This window comes from Macaca thibetana, chromosome 20 (assembly GCF_024542745.1).
Source record: "Macaca thibetana thibetana isolate TM-01 chromosome 20, ASM2454274v1, whole genome shotgun sequence".
In the NCBI taxonomy this organism is placed as follows: Eukaryota; Metazoa; Chordata; class Mammalia; order Primates; family Cercopithecidae; genus Macaca; species Macaca thibetana.
In genome coordinates, this window is record NC_065597.1 from 28697578 (window position 1) to 28723061 (window position 25484).

The window sequence follows — 25484 nt, forward strand, 5'->3', positions numbered from 1 at the left end:
TAGGTGGTCTGCACACATGAGCCCCTGCGGGCATGTCCACTGGACAGATGAAGGCTCTTTGTCCGGTTCAATACAACCATTTCTCCATCAGGGTACTACTACGACCTCGATGACTCTTACGATGAGAGCGATGAGGAGGAGGTCAGGGCCCACCTCCGCTGCGTGGCCGAGCAGCCGCCCCTCAAATTGGACACGTCCTCTGAGGTACTGGGCTCTCCTCCCCATGGACATGCTCTGGGCTGGGCTCTCGGTCCTAGCGTCCACACCCCGCAGTCCACCCCACTGTTGCTAGGTTCCTCCAGAAGTCCTGGCGGGTTCGCCCCAGCAAGCTCCTCTGCCACCGGGCACAGCCAGCCCTGGCACACACTTCGAGGACCCCAGGAGGGGACCCCGGGACAGTGAAAGCATACCACTGCCAGTGGCTTCAAACTCATTTGTTTTCTTTCCCAATCTAGAAGCTAGAGTTTTTGCAACTTTTTGGCTTGACCACCCAACAGCAGAAGGAGGAACTGGTGGCCCAGAAGCGCAGGAAGCGGCGGCGGATGTTGAGAGAGAGAAGCCCGTCACCCCCAACGATTCAGAGCAAGCGGCAGACGCCTTCGCCGAGACTGGCGCTGTCCACCCGCTACAGCCCTGACGAGATGAACAACAGTCCCAACTTCGAAGAAAAGAAGAAGTTCCTGACCATCTTCAACCTGACCCACATCAGCGCCGAGAAGAGGAAAGGTAGGGCCTCGCCTGGGTAGGAAGGTGGGGGCTCACTGGGGTGGAAGTGGGTTTCTGAAGCAGCGGGTGGGGCCAGTGGACTCCAGGCAGGATCTGGGATCACTCAGCCTGAGGCCGCCCCTTTACTCCTCCCGGCTCCCGGGAACAGCCTCTCTGTTCTTACACGCCCTCCACAGCAGCCTTACCTGGCAGGCTTTGCTCTGAGAGCCCCACCATCTTGAGCTGAGGACTACCCTTGTTACTCATCTATCTCCCAGCGCCCGAGAAGGCGCTCTTTGAGCCGAGTGCTCCAGTGACCGCACCAGGCATGAGGTGAGGTACCAGGTGTTCCAGGTTCGTTTGCTGCAGACTTCTCCTCTTGCTGGACTGCTTAGGTGGTCTGCTGGGTGTTGTGTCCTGGTGGCCGGAGGCCTGGGAAAGGGCTGCCAAGCAGGACAGCACACACTGAGCCAATGGCTTGCCTTGAAAGATGCTTCCAGTCCAGTCTGGCCACATAGGGCCATGTTGGGACAGACCCTCTAGGCTAGAATCCATACAGCAGAAGAAACAATGCAGCCGCAACACCTGCTCAGAGTTTTGGCTTCCTTGGCCTGTATTGCAGGCTGGCTTGGTGCCCAGATGTTGACGTTCCTGGGCCTGACCTTATGCGTGCCTCCAAGTCCTCATGGACCTCTGGCCTCCTCTCTGGGAGAAAGTTGAAGAAAAGCAGTTACTTCTTAGACCTTGAGCAGCTTCAGGGTGTTGATCAGGGTGTAGCCATTTACTCTCTGCTTTTAACCAGTCAGTAGTTTTCCCTTTCTCTTAACGGGCTAGTGATGTGTTGAATGCCAGCCCAGGTCCCTAGATACAAAGCATCTTTTTACCTGGCTGAATTTTTGGAGGAAAAAAATTAAGGGCGATGCAGCCCTTGAGTTTCACAGTCAAGAAGGGTCGGGTGACATCAGGAATCTGCTGCGTGGAACATCATGGGGTCATCTTTCCTTTTCAGGAAGTGGCAGTAATGGTAGGAGTGGGTGAGAAGGCACTCTGCCTCAGAGGCCAGGCCTGGGCCTTTGGGGCATTTGTTTGTGTTGGGGCCACCTTTTCTGACTTGAAATAAGAATACATCGTCACACGTTACCTCCGAGGTCTGTGGGCACAGTGATTCACAGAGGGGTAACCACCGCACAGACAGCTGTCTCTGGAGCACGGCTAGGACATTGTGTAGTGATGCCAAGAGCAATCTGGGCTCGCTGTAAGATGGTTGCTTCCTTAAAACTGGGCCTGCCCCATCGCACCTGCTTTTGGTTTTTCGGGCTTTAGTGCATTACCTGCCCATCAAGGCTAGAATCCTGCTGTCCTCTCCAAAAAATGACGCAACTGGCTCGTTAATCTCAGGCTGCTTTTCTCATAGACAAAGAGAGACTTGTTGAAATGCTCCGTGCCATGAAGCAGAAGGCACTGTCAGCAGCAGTGGCCGACTCCTTGACAAACTCTCCGAGGGACAGTCCTGCCGTCTCCCTGAGTGGTAAGGGAAGGATAGCCCCACCTGCCACCACCCAGGACCATCCCATGGGCTGCCCAGGCTCAGGCATCCACTTGAGGTCCTCATCACTGTGAATGTGGCCTCCTGCAGACTGTCTTCTTCCATTCTTCTTGTACAAGCGTACCATTCTTGCACAGTTGTGGCAGTCATTGGGACGGAGCGTCAGTTCGAAGACGGGCTTTGAGTTGAGGGGAGGGTCTGGTTTCCGTGGAGCTCTATGTGGTGATCACTGTGGTCATAATAACCGTTGTCCTTCAGTTATGGCACAGAGGCTCACATGAAGGCCAATCCAGTGGTACCATCCCAGGAGGGAGGGCGTGCTCCAGCCTTAGTGCCCGCAGCCTGGTCCTGCCACTAGCCTGGCTGCCCTGGCTCTCTTCCTGAATCTTTGTCTTCCTCACTCTGCCCTCTGGGCCCCGCTGGCACCTGCTGCCACACCTTTCCTCCTCTTACATCTCTGGCTGATCTCTGCCCTGTCAAATGTCACAGGGAATCTTTACAGTTCATCCCAGTTCTCGGCTCCTCACCCACTCTTGTCCGGTTGGACTGAATACCTCCCTACCATCCCCGTGGCTGGGGGACTTCCTTCTTCCTGTGGATCTGTTTCTCTCTTCTTGGGACATCTTTCAAAGGATGGACTTGCCACTAAACACCCCGCCATCTTCAGAGAAGAGCCATGTGTGTGGCGGTGATTTAAATGTTCCCCGGTCTTGGTTCTTTGCACTAGGTCTTTAAGTGTAAGCTCTGGAGACCAGGATCTGCGTGCTGGACACTCAGCCTGTTAACTTGCATTTCTTAACATTTTCCTTCACTTTCTGTCTCTAAAAGAACCGGCCACTCAGCAAGCCTCTCTGGATGTGGAGAAGCCGGTGGGGGTTGCTGCTTCCTTGTCTGACATCCCAAAGGCCACGGAGCCTGGGAAGCTGGAACAGGTTCGGCCCCAGGAGCTGTCGAGAGTCCAGGAGCTAGCTCCTGCCAGCGGGGAGAAGGCCAGGCTGAGCGAGGCCCCTGGAGGCAAGAAGAGCCTGAGCATGCTTCACTACATCCGGGGCGCTGCATCCAAGGACATTCCTGTGCCGCTGTCCCACAGCACCAATGGGAAGAGCAAGCCGTGGGAGCCCTTTGTGGCAGAAGAGTTTGCACATCAGTTCCACGAGTCAGTGCTGCAGTCCACCCAGAAGGCCCTGCAGAAGCATAAAGGTAATGAGGCTGCCAGTCCCCGCTCAGCTCTCGGCAATGGTTGAGGCTAGCCAAAGTCCCTGAGCGCCACAGCTGTTCAGCTGTGGGCACAAGTTTTTATAAACTCCAATCACCAGAAGAAAATAATTTTGTTATTATGCCAAAACCATGTTTGTTTGTTTTACTCTAAGCTCTAAAACCTGAACTCGTAGGTGAAAAGCATTTGTAGGCACCAGCGCTGATGCTGTGCTGTGAGCAGGGACTCATCGATCGGTAAGAGGTAAAGGAGTGAACACCAGCAGGCACTGGTTTTTGCAGAGATTAAAAAAGATTCCCCAAAGGCAGGGAAGAGCACTTGAGTGGATTTTTACCAGCATTCATTTGAAAGAATCATGTTTTTCAAGACAGAGATGCAGATGGCCGCCAGTCCTCAAGGTAGAGGTGGTATCTAAAGATGTCACTGCCAGCCCTCTGGATCCATGGGTTCTGTGTCTTTGGATTCAGCCAGCTTCAGATTAGAAATATTTGCGGGTGGGGTGGAATTCCACAAAGTTCCAAAAACAAAACTTGAATTTGCCAAGCAGCAGGTAAAGTGTAGGTATTACAAGTACTCTAGAGGTGTGCATAGATGATGTGCAGATACTACGCCACTTTATATCAGGGACTTGAACATCCCTGGACTTTAGTGTTCACAGGAGGTCTGGAGCCAGTCCTCCATGACAGATACCAAGGGAGACTGTACAGTGCTGCTGAGATGCCTTTCAAAATTTCAGAATACCCTCCCTCCCTGCCCCTTGGCGGTACACCTTGTAGAGGCTTTTCTGTGGCCCTAGGGCATATTTTTTTCTGCCAATTTATTCTGACCTTGTCCTGGCCTTACACTAAACGGTTTCCTGAAGATTTTAGTCACCCTGCTGTACCAGTTTGAGCCAAGTCACTGTACTGACTGGGCTGGTCTCAGGCCCCACCAGGGGCTGCCATCCACACGGGAAGCCAGGTGTGCCCTTGAGGATGTCACCCACTGGGCCATGCCATGAGAGGGGGCACGCCCTCTTGAAACAGGGCACAATGAGGCTGACTCCTGGGAGAGGGCAGAGCCCCATTATGCCTAGGGACCGACACACCCATGCCTTGTGAGAGGACGGGCTGGTGTCTGCTGAGGGCCAACTATAGACCAAGCTCAAAGAGATGGAGGCAGTGCCAGGCGTGGTGGCTCACACCTGTAATTCCAGCACTTTGGGGGGCCAAGGTGGGTGGATCACCTGAGGTCAGGAGTTCTAAACCAGCCTGGGCCAACATGGCGAAATCCCATTTCTACTAAAAATGCAAAAATTAGCCAGGCATGATAGTGCATGCGTGTAACCCCAGCCACTCTGGAGGCTGAGGCAGGAGAATTGCTTGAACCTGGGAGGGGAGGTTGCAGTGAGCTGAGATTGGGCCATTTCTCTCCAGCCTGCTACCCAGAGGACCGGGGGCAGCCAAAACAAAAAATGGAGTCTCAGAGATGAATTTCAGCAAAAATGGTCCATGTACCAGAATCAACTAGCGCTCAGGGCTGTGGTGTCTCCTGGCTGTCTCAGACTTTCTCACGCTGGGTCTGTAGCCCAGAGGTCTTGGGCTAGATCCCTCTTTTACCCAGTGTCATACTGGCCCCTGGAGCCCTGCAGTCATGCTGACTCTGCACCAAAGGCAGGGCACAGCTCCCTTCTGAGACAGCACCCTGTGTCCCTTTCCCCAACACACTGACACAAGCCCTGTCCCCTCCACAGGGAGCATGGCTGTGCTGTCTGCAGAGCAGAACCACAAGGTTGACACGTCCGTCCACTACAACATTCCCGAGCTGCAGTCCTCCAGCCGCGCTCCTCCACCCCAGCACAATGGGCAGCAGGAGCCCCCCACTGTGAGGAAGGGCCCCCCAACCCAGGAGATGGACCGGGACTCGGAAGAGGAGGAAGAGGAGGAGGATGAAGATGGAGAAGATGAGGAGGAAGCCCCAAGACGCAAGTGGCAAGGGATTGAGGCCATTTTTGAAGCTTACCAGGAACACATAGAAGGTATGGGGGTGCTGGGGAAGAGCGGGGAGGGGGTCAGGAAAGTACCTTTGGAAAGGAATCTGAGTGGTGAGTTCATGCAGACCTCTGCCAGCCTGGGGACTGTTTCTCCATCCTGAGGCACAGTAGATACAAATACTGGAAGGGAAGTTTCTTCCGGCTTCTGGTAGTGGTGATGTCCCATGCTGGAACCTGAGGCCAGTCTTGCTAGGGCATCCAAGTACCACGATGCCAGCTCTGGTGGCACCTGCCATTCTTCATGTGGGCCCCGCTCTCTGAGCTGCATCAGTGCGGATGTCGGCCTCAGTTTCATGTAAGGGTCCTGGGAGATGACCTAGTTGATTTGCTGAGCCCTGGCAGCTAGGCCTGGTCACTGCTCCAGCATGCGTCTAGCCCGGTGACAGCCTCCCCACACTGCAAGGATTGCTCTGTGGCCAATGGGTGCGTCGTGTTTTCAGCTACCTTTACTTTAGCCAAGCACCTTAAAGACGGGCTCCTGGCAAAGACTTAGTTGAAGGCTCGCCACCTCTTAGAATACCCAGGATGTTTTGATCCCACCTGGGAATGCGCACGCCAACCCTCCTGGGAAGCCACAGCACCAGGCGGACTCAGGCCACATCTCCCCTGCCAGGGAGTGGGGCCATGAAGCTGGGCGCTGCAGCATTTGATGCTCCTGTATACTGCACACCACCTCCTGCTTCTGTTCCTCAGTTTCTCTAGGATATTGCAAAGGCCCCTTTGGGGAACAGCAGAGGTACCCAGCCTTCATTTTGCACTCACCATCCTTACTGCATGGGCACTGCTGGGTATGTGCTTTGACAAAAGCTGGGCCAGGCCACAGCCACCTGCAATTGATTTAACATGTCCTAGAGGACTCTTTATTATCACGTGCGTAAAAGTGTTGTAAATATCACCAAATACAAAGACTTGATTATGAATGTCAACCACTTCAAATACTTAGAAAAGTAGTTTTTTCTGGCCGGGCATGATGGCTCACGCCTGTAATCCCAGCACTTTGGGAGGCTGGGGCTGGCAGATCATGAGGTCGAGATTGAGACCATGCTGGCTAACACAGCGAAACCCCATCTCTACTAAAAATACATAAAATTAGCCAGGCGTGGTAGCGGGCGCCTGTAGTCCCAACTGTTCGGGAGGCTGAGGCAGGAGAATGGCGTGAACTTGGGAGGCAGAGCTTGCAGTGAGCCGAGATCGCGCCACTGCACTCCAGCCTGGGTAACAGAGCAAGACTCCGTCTCAAAAAAAAAAAAAAAAAAAAAAAAAATTTTTTCCTTTTTTCTCCTGGCAGAACTCAGTCTGGAAAAGTATTCTCCAAACTAAAAACAAATGCCCATGTAGCTACAACCAGGGCATCAAATCCTGTATTTCACTTCCTTTCCTCCTCCCATGGAATCTTTGAGTTTATTGCCCACCACTCCCCCTACATGTTACTATTCTTTAAGTGTACTCGTATATATCCAGTAACAATACAGAGTTATTTTTAAACTCTCCTAGATGAAATATTTCCATCTTTTCTGGTTTTGTGGGTTTTTTGGTGTGTGTTGGGAATTCTTTCCATACCCTAAGGCTGTAAGGCTATTCTTCTGTATTTTCTTCTGAGTTCGGCTTTTTCCTGTTCCGTGTAGGATTCGTTTGTGTGTACAGAGTAAGGCAGAAATTTTCCTTAACTGCATCTTTCCCACCCAACCAGTTGTCCAGGCAATGTATGGGGCACAGTCTTCCCTGCCTCAACTCCCACACCTGCTGGGCCTGGCTTCGCCCCTGTCAGTCATGACCTGCACTGACACCCCCTTCTCAGCTACTGCTCAGCTGTTTTTAGCCCATGGCTTTCACCCAAGGATTTTAGGATCACATTATATTCAGTCCCAAAAAGAGTCCTGTTAGATTTTCAGTTGCATTGAATTTACAGACTTGGTTGGCATCCTTGTCCATGAATATGGTACAAAACTATCACATCATTTTTGTACATGAAGTTTTGACTAGATTTAGTTTCAGGTATCACAGATTTTGGGGGTCTTTGGATTTTTTTTTTTTGAGACGGAGTCTTGCTCTGTCGCCCAGGCTGGAATGCAGTGGCGCAGTCTCCACTCACTGCAAGCTCCGCTTCCCAGGTTCACGCCATTCTCCTGCCTCAGTCTCCCGTGTAGCTGGGACTACAGGCGCCCACCACCGCTCCCAGCTAATTTTTTTTTTTGTATTTTTAGTAGAGACAGGGTTTCACCATGTTAGCCAGGATGGTCTCGATCTCCTGACCTTCGTGATCCGCCCATCTCGGCCTCCCAAAGTGCTGGGATTACAGGCGTGAGCCACCGCACCCGACTGGATTTTTTTTACGTTGCCTGTGATTATTCCTTAGATCTTAGGAATCACAGATGATCAAACCTGCAAATACAAGGTTTGGTTCTTTTGAATTTGTCTGATTGTCATGTCACTCCAGTGCTGCCAAAGAGAGGCACTGGTGGGGCCCTTGTCTGTGAAACTTTAAAGCATCCCATTAAAGAGTGAAGGTTCCCATTTCCAGAGTTTTTCATCCTTTTTTTCTTGATGTTGCTCCATCCTTGTTGAATTCGTTAGTACTTTTAGGATTTTTCATGTATGTTCATTAGTATTAGACTCTAGTTTTATTGTACTTTGTTATCCAGATTGTTAGCACTTTCCCTGTTTTTCATTCTCTGAAACACTCTGTATAAAGTAGGGATTTGTCCTTAAATATTTGAAGTCACCCTCCTATTAAAACTAGGCCTGGTATCCTTTGGTAGAACAGAGGCTTTATTTTATTAATTAAATCTGTGCTTTAAGTTTACTCTGGCCTTTTTCCAGCAGCCTAAACTGAAAGCCTATTTTGTTTTTAAAAGATGCATTTTAAGGCCATCAAATTTCTTCCTAATCTGTATCAAATTGCCTTTAAGTCCTGGATCCTTTGTCTTTATTCCTGTGTATTGGGCTTAATTTAGTGATGTTTATGTATGTATTGGTACAGTTCAAAGGGCTGGGAACATTGTGGCCCACAGGAGAGGCCTTTGCTGGCTGCATTGGAGAGAGGTTTTGGGCTCTGCTGGGCAGTGTGTGAAGAGAAGAGCATTCGCCAGGCCTTGGGGCCCCTGCACACAGAAGATACATTACCATCTCTTGTCTTTTCAGAGCAAAATCTGGAACGGCAGGTGTTGCAGACACAATGCAGACGACTGGAGGCCCGGCACTACAGCCTCAGCCTGACGGCAGAGCAGCTCTCCCACAGCGTGGCGGTGAGTTGGGAAGGGACAGAAACATTCAAACACCCAACCTTTTGAATTTGGGTTCAGAAGCACCCATGAAGATAAGTTTCAAAGAGGAAATGTGCTCTTAAGAGGTCACAATTTGGACTGCATGCAATGGCCCACACCTGTAATCCCAGCACTTTGGGAGGCTGAGGCAGGAGGATCATATGAGCCCAGGAGTTCAGGGCTGCAGTGAGCTCCGATCATGCCACTGCACTCCAGCCTGGTTGACAGAGCAAGACCACTGTCTCCTAAAGGGGAAAATTCAGACACTAGTTGATTAGGATTTAGGTAAGGAAGGAGCTATCTTTAACATAGAATATTGATCCTGGAAGGGTACAGGATGCTGTTTGCAGAATGAATTATTGCCTGTATCAGTCTCCCCTACTGTGATTTGCTAAGGAGAGCAGCAGGGTTTTATTAGAGAAGGGAAGCTGAAGCAACCGAAACCATCTCACCCGGCTCACAGCCACACTAGCAGGACTGGTCCAGCAGATGTCCTTGTGGGGCAGGGATGGGAAGCAGGTCTCAGATCACTCCCAAAGTTTTTACATCTAGGGGTTCCAAGAACTCCGAATTTGAGCCAAGACAGCAGCAGACGCCGATTCTTAAGACTCTGGAAGAGCCAGGGACAGAACACAGGCTGAAAAGGAGACTTATTTTTTGAGGTGAAGTCTCACTGTCATCCAAGCTGGAATTCAATGGCATAATCTCAGCTTACTGCAACCTCTGCCTTCTGGGTTCAAGCGATTCTCCTGCCTCAGCCTCCTGAGTAGCTAGGATTATAGGCATAGGACACCACGCCTGGCTAATTTATGTTTAGTAGATGGGGTTTCCCCATGTTGGCCAGGCTGGTCTCGAACTCCTGACCTCAGGTGATTTGCCCGCCTCAACCTTTTAAAGTGCTGGGATTACAGGCGTGAGCCACCACGCCCGGCTGGGACATTTTCAAATGTAGGTTTGCCCTTCCATCCAGCATGTTTGTATACCACATGCTTGTCCTCACAGAGGAAATGGATTGGTTTTGACACAAATTTCCCTCTCTCCAGGAGTTGAGGAGCCAGAAACAGAAGATGGTCTCAGAACGGGAGCGGCTCCAGGCAGAACTGGACCACTTACGAAAGTGCCTTGCCTTGCCTGCAATGCACTGGCCTAGGGGCTACCTGAAGGGATACCCCAGGTGACGGTTTCCCTTGCACTAGGCCGAACCTATAGTATAGAAATATTATCTATTTTATTACCTTGAATATTTAATATTTTTCACTGGGAGGTTTGAAGCTTACAAAATGAGAATGTGCCATGCATGAAGCAAAGGATTCCAGGCTCCAGAAAAAAAGAATGAACTCACCTTGACGTCAATGCAATTGAATCACCATTGTCATTCAGCGAGCAACCAATGTAGGATTGCCCATACTTTTTCTTTTTAAAGGTGGTTTTAGTCCTTCCTCGCCCACATTTTTTTCTTAATCTGAACGTGAAGGCTCCATTAGCAACACTAAAACGTGATCATTGACAGCCCCCTGTGCAGATGAGTGGATCAAACCGGTTCTGTTTTCTTGTGTTGCCATGTTACTATGCCTCAAGCCCAGTTTGCTTTTGCCGCAGTGATGGGGCCAGTCTCATTCCTCCCAGGAGTGAAACTTGCTTCAGCTGAAAAGGTTGGGTGCATTGTAAGTAAAAAAAGGGCTTATTTGTTTCATTTACTTTCCTGCAAAATTTTCTTCAAAGCAACAAGTCCTAGGAGCACACAAAGCAACCCAAAGGCTTTTCCGTGGAAAAGCTCTTACCTAAAGATAAAACCAATTCACAAACTGAAGGTACCTTTTTATTACTCCGTGGGGAGCATGTACAGAGCTCTGTGTATACACAGCTTCACACCCACCAGATTGTTGCTACAGTGGGTGGGGTTTTCATACAGACGTAAATTTTGAGAGAAAAGTCAAAGGTGCTTCAGCCTTGTACTGTGTATATATATTAAAAAAAACAAAGTTTTGTATGTTTTTATTACTTTAACTATTGTTATAAAAAGCCTGCCATTTTTAATATGTGGTTTGGGGGATTTTTGTTTGTTTTTCCTGTTTGGGGGTTTTGTTTTGTTTTTTTGGGCAAAAAAAAAAAAAAAAAACCTTGCTTTTAGTGTTTGTACTGCTGCTGGTCAGGACATTAAAATATTGAAGTGTTTTTAAAAATTAAAGAAGAAGAAAAGTAAAAGAGCTTACCACTGGCGCCTACGCGATCACTTCATTTTTAGTTTGAGTTGTACCAGAAGCTGCCGTAGAAAGCCATGCGCTACTGCTTACCTCCTCCACTCCCCCTCCCCGCCCCCAGCATCTGGACAAGCTAATAGCAAATATTACCCATTGCTATCAAGGGAGGAGGTCCATAGAACCCATGTGTGACAATCATGTGCACACATGGGTGGGGGCTTTTAAAAACCTTTCAGGAAGTCAGTGATTTCTGTGATAGAATTCTAAAGTGTCTGAGAGCAGGTACAGAATACGAATGTCAGAGGCTTTATTTAAATACAATGCTTTGTAAAAGCCACGAGGTCTGAGCTGAACCCCTCTTTTTTGAACTTACTGTGACAAGCACAGGAATGGTCAGAAACTGGGCTCATCACACCAAGGCAAAGCAATGGGCAAGTCTTCTCCTTGTCCTAGTTACTGCTTATGGAGGCAGTGTTTAGATCAAGAAGGCTTCTCTTGCTCCCAAGGGCCCTCACCAGAGGCCAGGGCTGCCAGTCACTGGTCTGGGGGGTGGAGGCCCGAGCTCAGGGCAGGTTGCCTGACCTGTGTGCTGGCTGCTCACTGCTGTGACCAGCGGCAGAGCCCTTGGCTCTAGCCCTTGCTGCGCAGAACAGCTTGCTGGCAGCTGGCATCGTGTCGCTTTATCTGCCCCCGCACAGTTTGCTTTGTACGTCTGCCAAGAATCTTCCAGTTATTAGCAAACTCAGACAAATGTACCGCCAGTATTATCAGCAGTCAACAAGCGCCTTCCTCTCCACAGAAGCGGCTGGAAGAGAACTCGAGGGGCTGTGCTGCGGCCTCCCCTCGAAAGACACTGGGAGCTCAACATGTCCCACAGGTGTTCAGAGGGAGTCGGCTACAAACGATCAGGGCAAAAATCTCACTGGATTTCTCCACTGAAAACCTGCTTGAGGTTTCTGGTCTGAAGGCTTAAGAGTCACATCTTAGCACTTCTGCTCTCAGGCCACCTCCTCCATCACAGATGTCTGGATGCTTTTGGTAATGGCCTTGGCTAAAGTAAAAGGGAAAAGTAGATCCGATAACTTAAAAACATAGCTCATCCCTTACCATCTAAGGGGTGCTCCCTTGGAGTTTCTGTGACAGCACAGGGGACAGGTGGTACACCATGAGGGATCCGCCCAGGGTGGAAGCAGTGTCACTGTGCTAGCAATAGTTGGCTTCTCCCCTGCCAGTGGAAACCCCACTTCTGCCCCGTCCTTGAGCTTCTCGCCCAGTCTCCCCATCCTTCCACGTACTTGTGGCGATTTGAGTACTCTTGCTCAAGAAATACGACAATCAGAATACAAACCAGTGAGGCAACATGAATAAACTAAGAAAAAGGTAAGAAGTGTTTCTCAAAAATGAAAGCACACCACCCAAGACACAGTACCCAATCATGGTTTTCCCATCCAACAATTAGTTTCATACTTTGAAAACTTACTTTCAGATGATTCTCAACACAGTAGCACCTAAATCTGTTTTCAGTTGGGCTTAAAAATTGACATGCAATCTCTTAAGTTTTTTGTTCAGCTATTTCACGTTGAGTAATACGTCAAATCCGCTCTGGAGTCGATTATGCCACCTGTGTGTCAGGATGTACGTGAAGCCCTCGGCTCGGTCCTTCAACCATCTTCCTACATTACCTGGAAGGGAACTGCCACCTGTCCTCTGCAGAGGGATACCTTCCAATAGTAAATTATCTGGTTCCTCATTGAAACAGGTTATTTTTCTTTGTTTCATATAATCAGAGCCAGACTGACGATAAAATATGTTCCTAATCAATTGTCTCAGATAAGTGACCAAGACGGGATTTTCCACATTTTAGTCTACATTCTAATCTTAAAGGAATAAAGCACTGCATTGGGACTAACATTCTGATAGGTTGCACCATTAAGAGTATTCAGAGAGCATCAGAAAGGAGCCCACACCTTCAGCGGCGAAGGATTCTAACACAGGGAATCTGCAGTTTGTAGCAGAATGCTGTTTTCCTCAAGTAGCTCATAATATACTGCCAAATCTCAAAAATTAAGCTGAATTTCAAACCAGATACTCCACTCCCCCTTTCCCTGAGCCACGTGTTTCACCCAAGTGTAGAAAATTCCAGGGATCCACCACAAGATGGAGATGGTCAGCACAAACCAATTCTGTTCCTCTTTAAAGTGTATATTAGCCACTTAGCAATCTCTATACTCTTTCAAGTAACCAAGCTGTTGACTTTCTTACTACTTGCAGTAGCCTGTCCCCAACTTTTCAATCCAGTGCTTAACCTAAAAAACTCCTTAACTCTGCCTTGACCTGAGGAAGACCATGCTAATTGGTGTTATTTTGTATGTACCCTGTGCTTAATTCTAGAACAGTAAACCCATACACAGGTGGGAGGGAGGAACACCGGTGCCTCGGTCACTCTGGGGGCAGTTTAGATGCTGTGAAATTAAACCTGTTCTAAGTGTACTTGTTTGAATTAATTGTATTGTAATATTATTTGTTGAATGTAGTAATTAGGTATTTATGAATATATTGCTGTAATTTCTGACAACATCCAAAAAATAAAATCTTCCTAAATCATGTTAAAAGGAAAATCTTTTTTATGATATAATAAAACAAGGCCAAACAAAAAAAGCTCCATAACTATACAGCTCCACAGATAAAACACGTAGACAGATGCAGCTGCCTCGACTGGCTCAGGTTCTAAGAGGAGGGCATTAGGACCCCTTGCCCTCCACAATAACAAGTAGTTTCATTCTCAAAGATCCCCAGATGAAAGCAAGAGGATTCCGAGGAAGGGTAAGATGAAAGAACAAGTCTTACGACCTGAACTAACTATGAACAGCACCTTAAATTATAGAGACCTATTCTTTTGGTCCCAGTCTTCCAGGTCTGACCCTTCAGTGTCCAAATAACCCCCAACACCTGCCTGGCGGGGACACGTGGGCAGCAACATGGAGCAATAGTGCATAGCATGCTAGACACTGTAGGGCCGAAGCTGGGGGATGGTCTTTTTAGGTTCAGCCTGTCACACATGTGCATTCTCAGAGCTCCCCAAACAGCACCCCACTGCTTTTGGCCCACTGGTGTCCAGCCAAAAACAGGCTGGCCAGGCATGGCGGCTCATGCTTGCAACCCCACTGCTTTGGGAGGCTGTGGTGGGAGGACTGCATGAACCCAGAAGTTGGAGGCTGCAGTGAGCTACGATCACCCCATTCTACTGTAGCCTGGGTGACAGAACAAGACCCTGTCTAAAAACAAAGTTAAAAATTTGTTTGAGATGGAGTCTTGCTCTCGTACAGTGGCGTGATCTTGGCTCACTACAACCTCCGCCTCTCGGGTTCAAGCCGTTCTGCCTCAGCCTCCCAAGTAGCTGCGACTACAGGCACGTGCCACCACACCTGGCAAATTTTTGTGTGTTTTAATAGTGATGGGGTTTCACCATGTTAGCCAGGATAGTCTCAATCTCCTGACCTTGTGATCCACCCGCCTCAGCCTCCCAGAGTGCTGGGATTACAGGCGTGAGCCACCGTAAAAAAAAAAAAAAATTAAACTTTTTTTTAAAGCTAGTTACAGAACCTTCTATCCATTGCACGATGCTGGTCAGTCATTTCATCTCTCAAGGTAATGTCATTTCTGTAAAGGACCTAACCATTCCAAAATGCTACAAATTAAGTAATTTTCTCTTAGGAAAAAAATAATTTCCCGAGCCCACTGTTACCTACAACAAAGAATCCTTCCCTAAATGCATCAGGGCAGCGTTAAAAGTCTGACTTTTCTTCTAGCATTGTCTTAAGTGTCACTCGTGCTCAATACATTGGTTTCGTTTTTTTCCTGACTCTCCTTGATAAGAAACCCATTAAACCTGAGCTAGAAGTAACCAAGAGAACGAGACACCCCAGGTGTTGGTCTGCAGTTTCCAGTTGACTGCTGTGTGCCTCAGTTTAGTTTACTGAGTCATCTCAGCCACAGGCTCAGTCCTTTTACTTGGTAGTTACGCAGGACAAAAACCTAGAGTCAGAGTTGGGTTGGGTCCATGTTTATTGTGCATCAGGGCTTAGAGGAAAAGCACTGGTCAGCATTGTTAGCTGCACCATCTGCCATCCTTCCCTGTGAGCCACCTCCCGGGAGAGTCCAAATTCAGCCCAAGAAACCAGGATTAAGAAGGCAGAAAAAAGCTGTGGGCCACATGGCCACTCCTGCTGTATCTATACCTACCAGTCACTGAACACTTGCCCGAGTGTGACAGATTCCACGCAGGAGACCCATGTGGCTCTGCTAGGGAGAATAACTTGTTTGCCTAAAGCTTTTTTCTTTCTCAAAAGGGGGAAAAAAAAAAAGGCTGGTTTCTAGAAACAGATGTGGAATTGAACAATGTCCCAGGGAGCTAAGTTTTAAGGACTAATCACAAACTTGCTTCTCCAACAATGTCCTGAATCCATTCCTTGCACCATCACATGTTTTTCATGCATTCAAAGTGTTTCTAGAGCTCCAGAACCACGAGTACCTCATCACGTCCTGAGCACTCACATCCCCCGGCAAGCCGCCCGCACCAGGCCTTTCTCTAGAAGTCCTGAGACTGAGTACTCTCCGAAGGCTGGAGGTTTGTGCGGAGTTTGTACATGTGGTTGAGCGCTTGTGTGAGGAAAGTCCCGCTGGTGTTGATCTCCATCAAGGTCAAGTTATCCAGCTAAAACAAGAAAACAGACCAAGTTGGCCAAGGAGTTTTTGATTTTGAGAAAATGGTAAACTCTACCGAATAAAAATAAGAAACCAATGAACTTTTTAAAAAGCACAGCTAGTAATGCCTGCCTGTAATAGCCTCAGCAGACAGGAGGCCATGTGAAATTATGCAGCATCAAGGCCACTAGCACCCAGGTGAGGCGGCACCTACCTTGGCATGTGCCTCCTGCTGTCTCACAAAGCTGTCAGCAGACACTCGGAGTTTGGCTATACGAGTGTCCCACATATCCTTGACCAGGGTCCGGATTTCATCTGCCTTCGGGATGTTGTCTGAAGCACTAAAGGAGCAAGGGGTAAGTCAGTCAGGGAACACTCGATAAGCTGAGGCAATGCTGGATAGAGTGGCTCTTTTCAGGCAAAATACTCCGGCTATTCCAGACTCAGCAAGTCTGTTTTGCTTTGTTTTCAACTTTAGGATGTAAAGATGTGTAGCAGTTAAGCTTGGTGCCAAGGACATTCAGCAGTGATCCACATGGTGTTTCTTTTGCTCACGGTAACTATCCCATGGCAGGCTGCTGAACAGGACTTCTGTTTACCTAAGAAAATTAGTAGAGAATCAGCTCTAAGTCAGAACCCTCTGTCTCAGGATAACAGCGTTCTGTGCTGCATAACCTCCATCTATAAGGAATCGGTTTCAAGGGCTGGCTGAAAGGTCGAGTTCTATTGCTCCTTATTTACAGAGTGTTGAGCAGATCTCCCTGTTCCCCACCAGGAATCCAGGGGTCACAGCCTAAAGAAGCAGGACACCAGCTCCATGCCAGGTACTGGGCTCAGCACTTTACCTGGCATTTCTATCCTCATACAAGCCCTGAAGGGAAGGGACTCTTCTGCTCTTCAGAGAAGACAAAAACAATTTTCAAAAATCACAGAAGAAACTGCAAATTAGTATACATAGAGCACACCTACACATAGCAAAATTCTGGCTAGAAGCTCAAAGTCAGCAAGGGCTGAAGGAAGGCTTTCACAAAGTTGAGGCTCCCTTTGTGAAATATTTTAAACTAACCTTGAAAGAAAAACTACAAGTTAAAAGCAGAAGCAAATATTGTTCGTCGCTAGGCATTACAGGTTACGCTAGACATTCTCTCTCCATATGCTACAAATAACTCCTGATTAGTAAGAGGCAAATCACTGGTACAAAATTTATGTGGTGAGTGTTATTTATAAACCCCCAAACATTTAGATCTTGTGCTCTGAACAGCAGGTTAAACAACAGACCCCAACTCCTCATCAACTGAACAGAAGAACATATGTAAAATTAAGTCCCTTAACCAAATGAATTATAAAACAAGGTTTTTGATAAAAACTACATACATATTGAACTTCAAAAACAAAACATGAATAGGCCCCCTCACCTAGCTAATGCCAAATTCTTACCTAGCCTGTTTATAGATCCTCTCCCTTCTAGCTACTGTCCCCACCACCACTGCAGTCTCTCTCAGGTCCCTCTGAGGCCACATGCCCCTCCCAGGGGCTGGCCACTGCAGCAGAATCTATGCCTCCACTCCCCGGCTCCCATGAATGTACTACACATGCTCAAATACCTCTGCTTGCCTGGCTACACCAGGTCCTCCACACTCTGTGCCAGAGCACATCAGCTCCTCCTGCCTCACTGCCCTCTCTCCTACCATCCACCTCCTACAAGTCTGCCCTCCCAGCAAACCTCTATGAGCCCTCTCTAGCACCACTTGGCCTTACTGTGCTCTGATGGACTGTCAAAAGCATTGGTCACACTGAAGATTCACTATGGGCTCCCAGGCCCGCATCTCTCCCCCACCACACCAGGAACCAGGCCTATGGGACAAATGCCACTGCTTGGTGCATTGCTGGTTCTCGGCTTTTTATGAAATTCATGGGCTGACTGCAGCCTCATATCAGCCTAAGCACAAGCCCATGCTGTGTCCCCAAGTCTTCCTTTAAAATTCAGCAGTGCCATTCGGTGGGCCCCCAGGCCTTCCTGCTGCTCTGCAGCATGCAGTAGTACTAGTGTCCCAATGTTTTGTTCTAGTTCTGCTCTTGAACCCAGTTAAAGGATGCCCAGAAGCTTGACATTGTACAAATGACATTCTAAGTATCTCCCAAGCAAAATTATCCACTTGTCTGCCTTCTTTACTAGTTTCACTCTTTCACTCAACAAACATGAGCCCCAGGCATCTCGCTGGGGACATATGCATACGAGACCCAGTCCCTGCCCATTTAAAATGGGTACATGTGATGGCACAGCCAGACAAACAAGAAAATTACAGCTGGCAAATGCCATAGCAATGTGTAGAGCTGCCAAGAGAACATGTATGCTGAACCCAGAAGAGACATGTTATACTAACCAGCGGAGGTGAGCAGGAGCAGGGAAAGGACGGACTTACAGGGCAGAGAACAGTATATGCAAAGTCAGAATTCTTAAAGAAGTGACAGGGGCCAGTATGAGGCTGAGCCCTCCAGAAGCAGAGGAAAGAGCTGTAAGAGGGTGAAAGAGGGAGGGGGAACATGCACCAGGCTCACACTGCTTGAACACCATTCTCAGGACTTTAGAGGGAAGACTGAGGATTTTAAGCAGGGAGTCACATGGCAGTTCTGCCTTTCCAAGGCCACTCTGACTGTGATGTGAAGAACGAATGGGAAGCTGAGAGGAGCCAGTATGGATGAAGGCAAACAAGCTACGGGGTTACTACAGCATGATTTTGCCAGGAAGTGGGCTTTCCTGTAAACCAAGCGCAGAGGCAAATGTGAGTCCTCTGGCCTTTCCTGCGAAAGACACAAAAAAACTCAAATCCACCTACTACAAGGAGAAACAGGAGTAAAGCTGTGCTAAATAAAACACATACGTGGCAAAGAATGGCTACTGCCGATTCTGTGAGATACTGGTGGCTCACACCAGGGTCCAATGTCGAGTGATGTGAGGCAGAACAATAAGAGCCAAGGGCTTCACCAGGGGGTGGAGAAAAGGAAAAATGAGAGATAAAGGGAAAGAACAGAGAGAAAGACACACAGAGACAGAGTACAACTGGCAGGTGTGTGTACACAGATGACCTCCTAGTCACTGACCTGAGAAACAGGGTGGCCAGTGCTGCCACTTACTGAGGCAATAAGCAGAGAAGCGGAGAGGAAAGGCGAGGGTTGGAGGAAGGGCATGGCGAGTCCATCCAGTCTTGGGTGTGGCCTCAAAGAGGTGAGATCTACTTACTGATTTAATAGGAGCTTGGTAAGTTCCATGTAGTAAGGGCTGGGCATTGGGGTAAAAGTTTCTTCCTTTCGTTCATGATCCCTCATCTTCTCCAATTTTTCTGAAATTTAAAAGTTAATACATTTTACCATCATAGATATTTATTAAACCTTCCAAATTTACCTAGTGCCTATATTATCTGGCAAATACATCATCAACTAGCAAATACATGAAAAAATATTTTGGGACAACATTTGTATCATTAACTAGATGATTTGAGGCCTCCTTGAAACTTTCTCTCCAAAAGGTAAATTTTTTGTTGCTGCTTTGGCCTATAGAATATATTCCTAAAAAGAATGTTAGAGTCAAAAGTTTGATGTTTGTTGTGTTTTTTCTTTTTTAGGGAAACAGCAAAATACTTTACCTTTACTGCATTTTTTTTTTTTTTTTTGAGACGGTCTCTCTCTCATGCCCAGGCTGGAGTGCAGTGGCAACATCACAGCTCACTGCAGCTTCAATCTCCCGGGCTCAAGCAATCCTCCTGCCTCAGCCTCCCAAGGAGTAGCTGAGATCACAGGCACATGCCACCATAACTAGCTAATTTTTTTATTTTTTGTAGAGACAAGGTCTCACAATGTTGCCCAGGCTGGTCTCAAACTCCTAAGCTCAAGTGATCGTCCTGCCTCAGCCTCTCAAAATGCTGGGATTATAGGAGTGAGTCACCATACCTGGTCAGTATTTTACCTTTGATGCAATAAGTGATCAAAGTAGTCAGTGACTTAAATTTATTTATACTGCCTTGTTCAGAAGGGAACAAGACAACTTACAAAACTAGAGCCACCCCAGCCTGGGCGTGATACAATATCCTAGGGGTCTCAGCCACCCCAGCCTGGGTGCGATACAATATCCTAGGGGGCTGAGCCACCCTAGCCTAGGAGCAATACAATATCCTAGGGGTTAAGCCACCCTAGCCTGGGCATGATACAATATCCTAGGAGGGTTAAGCCAACCCAGCCGGGAGGAGGCATGGTATCCTAGACGGGTTAAAGCCCAGCGTCTAGAATCAAACAGCTGTGTCCAATTCCACCAGCATCGGCACTGTTCTCACACATGCTCCAGCTCCCTCAGCCCTCCCCCTCTGCAGAGAAACCTGTCCCGGGTGTGGACTGTGGAATGTAGCTAAGGGACAAGCACGGAGCACAGCTACGCTGCAGGGTCCCTCTGTAAAGGGCCAACTACCCATCCCCAGGGCCCTTGGTGCCGTCCTGCAATCCTGGCCCAGTTCCTTGATCTACTCACCCTCTCTTCCCTCTCTTCATTGCCACCAGCACCACCTCAACCCAACACCCACCTCTCACCTGACACCCATCTGCGTGTGACCCACATGCCACCCCATCCCCCAAACTCCCTGCGTAGCTCCTATGCACTCGAGGATCAGCCTTCCAGGTGTTCTGGACCCTCTCACCTGCACAGGAAGGCACTCCAGCAGCTCTCATGCTCTTGAATGATCACTGTCCCCTCCCTGCTCGATCCTCCCAAACACACTAATAGATACTGCCTTAAAAAGAAGGCCTTCCCCGGACACCCCTCTGAGCTTTCTTCTGAACGCACTAGGCTCCGCTTTTTGTCTCTTGGCAATTCCTCCTAACCTCTCGACACTGGGACACAGAGCTCAGCTTGCAACCCCTTTCTCTACTACCTAAACTCATATCCACACCACCTCATCCAAATACCACCCACGTGCTCAGAAACACCTCCAAATTTATACCCCCATCAGCCCCTGAGCCCTAACTCCTGACTCAATAATCTCATTGCTGCTGTAACTTCCCCCTGGATATCCAGAAAGCATAACAGTTCAAACCCCAACTCCTGATACCCACTGCAGCCCACAGCCTGCTCCTGCAGCCTCCCACCTCAGGAGACAGCAACTCCCTCTCCTTCTGGGCCTCCAGCCAACAGCCTGGCTGTCAGCTTTCACTCTTCTCCCTCACACCCCATGGCCAGTCCTTCAGCCAATCCTGCTGCTGCTTCCTTCAAAACACACCTAGACGCCCACCACATCTCCTACCTCCATCAGCTAGAGGCCACCCTCAGTGCTTGCCTGGATTCATTCCCTGCTCTGCTCCTATCACACGGACCTTCTCTACACAGAAGAGTGATCCTTTCATTAACATCTGAATCAGCTTATGAAACACCTCTGGTCCACCTTTCTAGCAAATAAAGATACAATCAAAATTTTTGGCCAGGACATGGAACAATGGGAACTCATATTTCTTATAGGATAAAGGCTCAGCAGCTTTGAAGAACCAGGTGGCCGTTACTTACAAAGTTAAGCATTATCCCTAAGATCCAGCAAGTCCATCATTCTAGGTGTTTATTTACCCAAGAGAAAAAAACATATCCATGAAAAGACTTGGACAAGAATATTCACAAAAGCCTTATTAATGGCCAAAATGAGCCAGGCACAGTGGCTCACACTTGTAATCCCAGCACTTTGGGAGACCGAGGTGGGAGCCCAGGAGATCAAAACCAGTCTGAGCAACAAAGTGAGACCCTGTCTCTATAAAAATTAGCTGAGTGTGATGGTATACACCTGTGGTCCCAGCTACTCAAGAAGCAGAAGCGGGAGGATCGCTTGAGCCCAGGAGGTGGAGGCTGCAGTGAGCCATGATCTAGTCACTGCACTCCAGCCTAGACATCAGAGCGAGACTGTCTCAAAAGCCAGAAATGAGCTGGGCACATTGGTGCACACCAGTAGTCCCAGCTACTAGAGAGGCTGAGATGGGAGGATCACTTGAGCCCAGGAGTTGGAGGCTGCAATGCACTATGATCACACCTGAATAACCACTGCAATCCAGCCTGGGCAACAGAGAAACCCTGTCTCTCAATGTTTTTTTAGAAGCCAAAAATGGGAATCCCAAATATCTACCAACAGAAGAATCGGTGAACAAATATATAGTATGGAGAGTATCCAGCAATGGAAGAACTAAATAGGTAGTGTGGATATGAGTTTAGGTAGTGGAGAAAGGGGTCGGGAGCTGAGCTCTGTGTCCCAGTGTCGAGAACATAAACAGGTGAATCTCAAAAACAATGTTAGATAACAGAAGTCATAAACAAAAAAAATGACATACTAGATTATTCCATTTAAATGAAGTCCCAGAACAGGCAGAACTTTTTTTTTTTTTTTTTTTTTTTTTAATAACTTCCTGAGACGGAGTCTCACTGTGTCTCCCAGGCTGGAGTGCGGTGGCATGATCTCGGCTCACTACAACTTCCGCCTCCCCGGTTCAAGCAATTCTCCGTCTCAGCCTCCCAAGTAGCTGGAATTAAAGGTGCCCACTACCATGCCCAGCCAATTTTTGTATTTTTTTTGTAGAGACGGGGTTTCGCGATGTTGGCCAGGCTGGTCTTGAACTCCTGATCTCAGGTGATCCACCCATCTCGGCCTCCCAAAGTGCTAGGATTACAGGCGTGAGTCACCGTGCCCCGTCCAGAACAGGCACGACTTATCTGTGGTGCAGAAGTCAGGAGGCAGCAGGTTGTTGGGTAGGGTCTATAGACTGGTGCCTCACTGTTCCCACAATACGGCTCCAGCCCAGGCAAAAAGCTCAAGGTGAACTCTCCACACCTTCTGACTCTAGCCTGCGATAAAACAGGCCCTTGCCATGTATCACCTCAGGTGTGGATGGAACAAAATTGCCAGATACTGATTTTAAACAAGGGGCCGGGAGAGGATGCTGCACTAATGGAGCCAGGCCTGGTGGGTCTCTCTGCTAAAAATGCCTTCTGGCCAAGGGCAACAACTCACATCTGTAATCCCAGCACTCTGAGAGGATCACTTGAGTCCAGGAGTTTGAGACCAGCCTGGGCAACATAGCAAGACCCCATCTCCACTAAAAAATAAATGAATAAATAAATATATATACACACACACACACACACACACACACACACACACGTTTTAGTAGCACTTGCGGGCTATTAAAAACAAAGTGTACAAGTCAATGGTGTTTAGTATATTTAGACTTGGGCAACCATTACCTCAATCAATCCCAATTTTCATCATGCCAAAAAGAAACTCCACAATCCCTCCATCACCCAAAGCAAGACTCCGTACTTAAGCAACTAGTAATCTATTGTCTCTATTGATTTGCCTATTCTAGACAGTTGATAGAAATGGAATGATACAGTGTGTGGTCTTTTGTGCCTGGTTTCTTTCATTCAGCAAGATGTTTAAGATGTTTCAGGTTCATCCGCGCAGTAGCATGTATCAGAATTCCATTCCTTTTTATAGTTGAATAATATTCAACCCTTTTGTGATATATTATTTTCATGCATTCTGTATAACTGCTTCTCAACATGCTAATCTATACTTAACTTTTAAAAATTTAAAACAAATGCTTCTTTAAGGTCATATATTTATTTTAAAGCAAATTGAAATATCTTACATTAAAATATAGGCTGGGCACAGTGGCTCACACATGTAATCCCAGCAGATCTGCCAAGGTGGCCAGATCACTTGACCCCAGGAGTTTGAGACCAGCCTGGGCAACATGGCAAGACCCCATTTCTACAAAAACGCAAAAATTAGCAGGGTGTGGTGGCACACGCCAGTGGTCCCAGCTACTTGGGAGGCTGAGGCAGGAGGATCACTTGAACCCAGGAGGTGAAGGCTGCAGTGAGTCAAGATTGCACCATTGCTCTCCAGCCTGGGTGATGGAGTCAGACCCGTCTCAAAAAATAAACTACAATTTTCACATACACCAAAACCTAACATGACATTAGTAACTCTGGTTAGCAGACTCTGCTGAGAGGTGAATCAGGAAGTATTCCTTTCAGCTGATCAGTGGGTAATAGAACAGAGGGAGCACGCACCTAATCAGGAAGGAGGCCCCATGCCTCCACCCCTTGGGAGAGGGTATCATCCCAAGCCCAGCCCCACCCACTCGTCAGCCAGTCTCCACTGCATCCTTACCTACGTCCATCCACTCTGGAGGGAGCAGGCGACATTTCTGTCTTTGTTTCAGGTTAATTGCCAGCCACAGGGGCACTTCCACTGGTAAACCAGGGTTAAAAGGCCCCAGGTCCCCCTGACAAAAGTAAAACAATTCCCCGTAAGATTAAAAAGGAACAAAAAAAGCATTACTGTGCGTCACTGCTATCAAATAAGAGGCAAGGCATGGCAGAGGCTGAAGTCCAAACGCAAATAATAAAAACCCAACTGTTATCAGACTCAGAACAAAGCACCTCCTAAGCGGCTCCAAGACACCTGCGAGCGTGGAGCGCAGTCCTTCCGGCCTTTCCACGGAGGGGGATGTAAATCCCCCGCGGAGTGGGTCGGGGGTGCTCCCTCTCCCGCCTGCACCCTCCAACTCCAGAACAGGTTTCACACACCCAATGTTGGGGTCCTGGGGTGCGGGGAGGTGGGTCTGGGCAGGTACAGAGTCCGCCCTCCTTCTCCAGGACTCCCAGCGCCAAGGTGCCTCCCTTACACTAAAAACGCAAAGCCGGGCGGGCGCGGTGGCTCACAATCCCAGCTACTCAGGAGGCTGAGGCAGGAGAATCACCTGAACCCGGGAGGCGGAGGCTGCAGTGAGCCGAGATGGCGCCACTGCACTCCAGCCTGGGCGATAGAGCGAAACTCCATCTCAAAAATAAAGACACAAACAAACAAACAAACAGAGGTAAAGCCGACTCCTGCCCATAATCCCAGCACTTTGGAAGGCCGAGGTGGCAGGATCGCCTGCGGGAGTCCAGGAGTTCGAGGCCAGCCCCATCTCTACCAAATAAACAAATAAGCCGGGCGCAGTGGCTCACGCCTGTCATCCAGCACTTTGGAAGACCGAGGCGGGTGGCTCATGAGGTCAGGAGTTCGAGACCAGCCTGGCCAAACATGGTGAAACCCGTCTCTACCAAAACTACAAAAATCAGCCGGGCGTGGTGGCGGGCGCCTGTAGTCCCAGCTACTTGGGAGGCTGAGGCAGGGGAATCGCTTGAACCCGGGAGGCGGAGGCTGCAGTGAGCCGAGATCGCGCCACCGCACTCTAGCCTGGAGACAGAGCGAGACCGTCTCAAAAACCAAAAAACAAACCAAAAAAACCCTGTAAACCCGGGCGTTCGGGGCCACTGGCAAACGAGAGCAGCCTCGCTTTCCTCATCCGAGAAGCGAGAACTGCGGTGGGAGAGTCAAGCGCGGAGTGGTGGCCTCCGCAGATGCGGGAGCAGGGCGAGCCCGCGACCCCGGCTCTGAAGGCCACGCGGGAGCCCCGGACGCGCCCAGCCCGGCCTCCCCTCCCCTCGGCGCCCGCCCTGCGCCCCACGGCCGGCCCGGGCCTCACCCCGATGAGGTAGATCTTGTCCAGACTGAAGTTGGGGATAATGGTAACCAGCTCCTTCTCGGCGAGGAACTCGACCTCGGCAGCGTCCATGGCGGCGCGAGCGGCAGGCCAGAGCCTCACGGTCTCCTCGGGCTCCTCAGCGTCCGGGAGGAGACGCCGCGGCCGCCGTTTTCCCGCCACGGCGGGAGCCCGCCCCGGCCGGAAGACGGCCTGCGCCAGCCTATAGGAACGCGGTAAACAGCCTATAGGCGCCGTCTGC

The 25484-nt window shown here is 49.0% G+C and overlaps 3 protein-coding genes across 17 annotated transcripts in view; 2 read left to right on the top strand and 1 right to left on the bottom strand.

Moving 5' to 3' along the window:
• The window catches only part of GSE1 (Gse1 coiled-coil protein), a 504030-nt gene extending 493282 nt beyond the window's left edge, over positions 1-10748 (top strand). For 9 of the 10 annotated variants that reach the window (XM_050773596.1, XM_050773598.1, XM_050773600.1 and 6 more), the window contains 7 exons: positions 92-204; positions 456-726; positions 2120-2233; positions 3080-3451; positions 5200-5484; positions 8641-8744; positions 9806-10748. In XM_050773596.1, coding sequence (XP_050629553.1) covers positions 92-204; positions 456-726; positions 2120-2233; positions 3080-3451; positions 5200-5484; positions 8641-8744; positions 9806-9940 — 1394 coding nt within the window. In that variant the 3' untranslated portion in view covers positions 9941-10748. The remainder of the gene's footprint in view (positions 1-91; positions 205-455; positions 727-2119; positions 2234-3079; positions 3452-5199; positions 5485-8640; positions 8745-9805) is intronic. The other variant, XM_050773597.1, reaches the window with a different exon arrangement.
• The window catches only part of LOC126944333 (cytochrome c oxidase subunit 4 isoform 1, mitochondrial), a 327288-nt gene that overhangs the window by 184768 nt on the left and 117036 nt on the right, over positions 1-25484 (top strand). Inside the window, exon 1 of one of the 6 annotated variants that reach the window (XM_050773755.1) lies at positions 9557-9588. The exons of 4 other annotated variants lie outside the window; for them this stretch is intronic. In XM_050773755.1, coding sequence (XP_050629712.1) covers positions 9572-9588 — 17 coding nt within the window. In that variant the 5' untranslated portion in view covers positions 9557-9571. Of the gene's footprint in view, positions 1-9556; positions 9589-9964; positions 11181-25484 lie in introns of those variants that run through there. One more of the 6 variants, XM_050773756.1, reaches the window with a different exon arrangement.
• Positions 15015-25450, bottom strand: GINS2 (GINS complex subunit 2). The gene is made up of 5 exons (XM_050773793.1): positions 25226-25450; positions 23863-23977; positions 18909-19008; positions 15882-16008; positions 15015-15677 (listed from the first exon to the last, which is right to left on the bottom strand). The coding sequence occupies exons 1-5, from the start codon at positions 25313-25315 to the stop codon at positions 15552-15554; spliced, it is 558 nt and encodes a 185-aa protein (XP_050629750.1). The 5' UTR covers positions 25316-25450; the 3' UTR covers positions 15015-15551.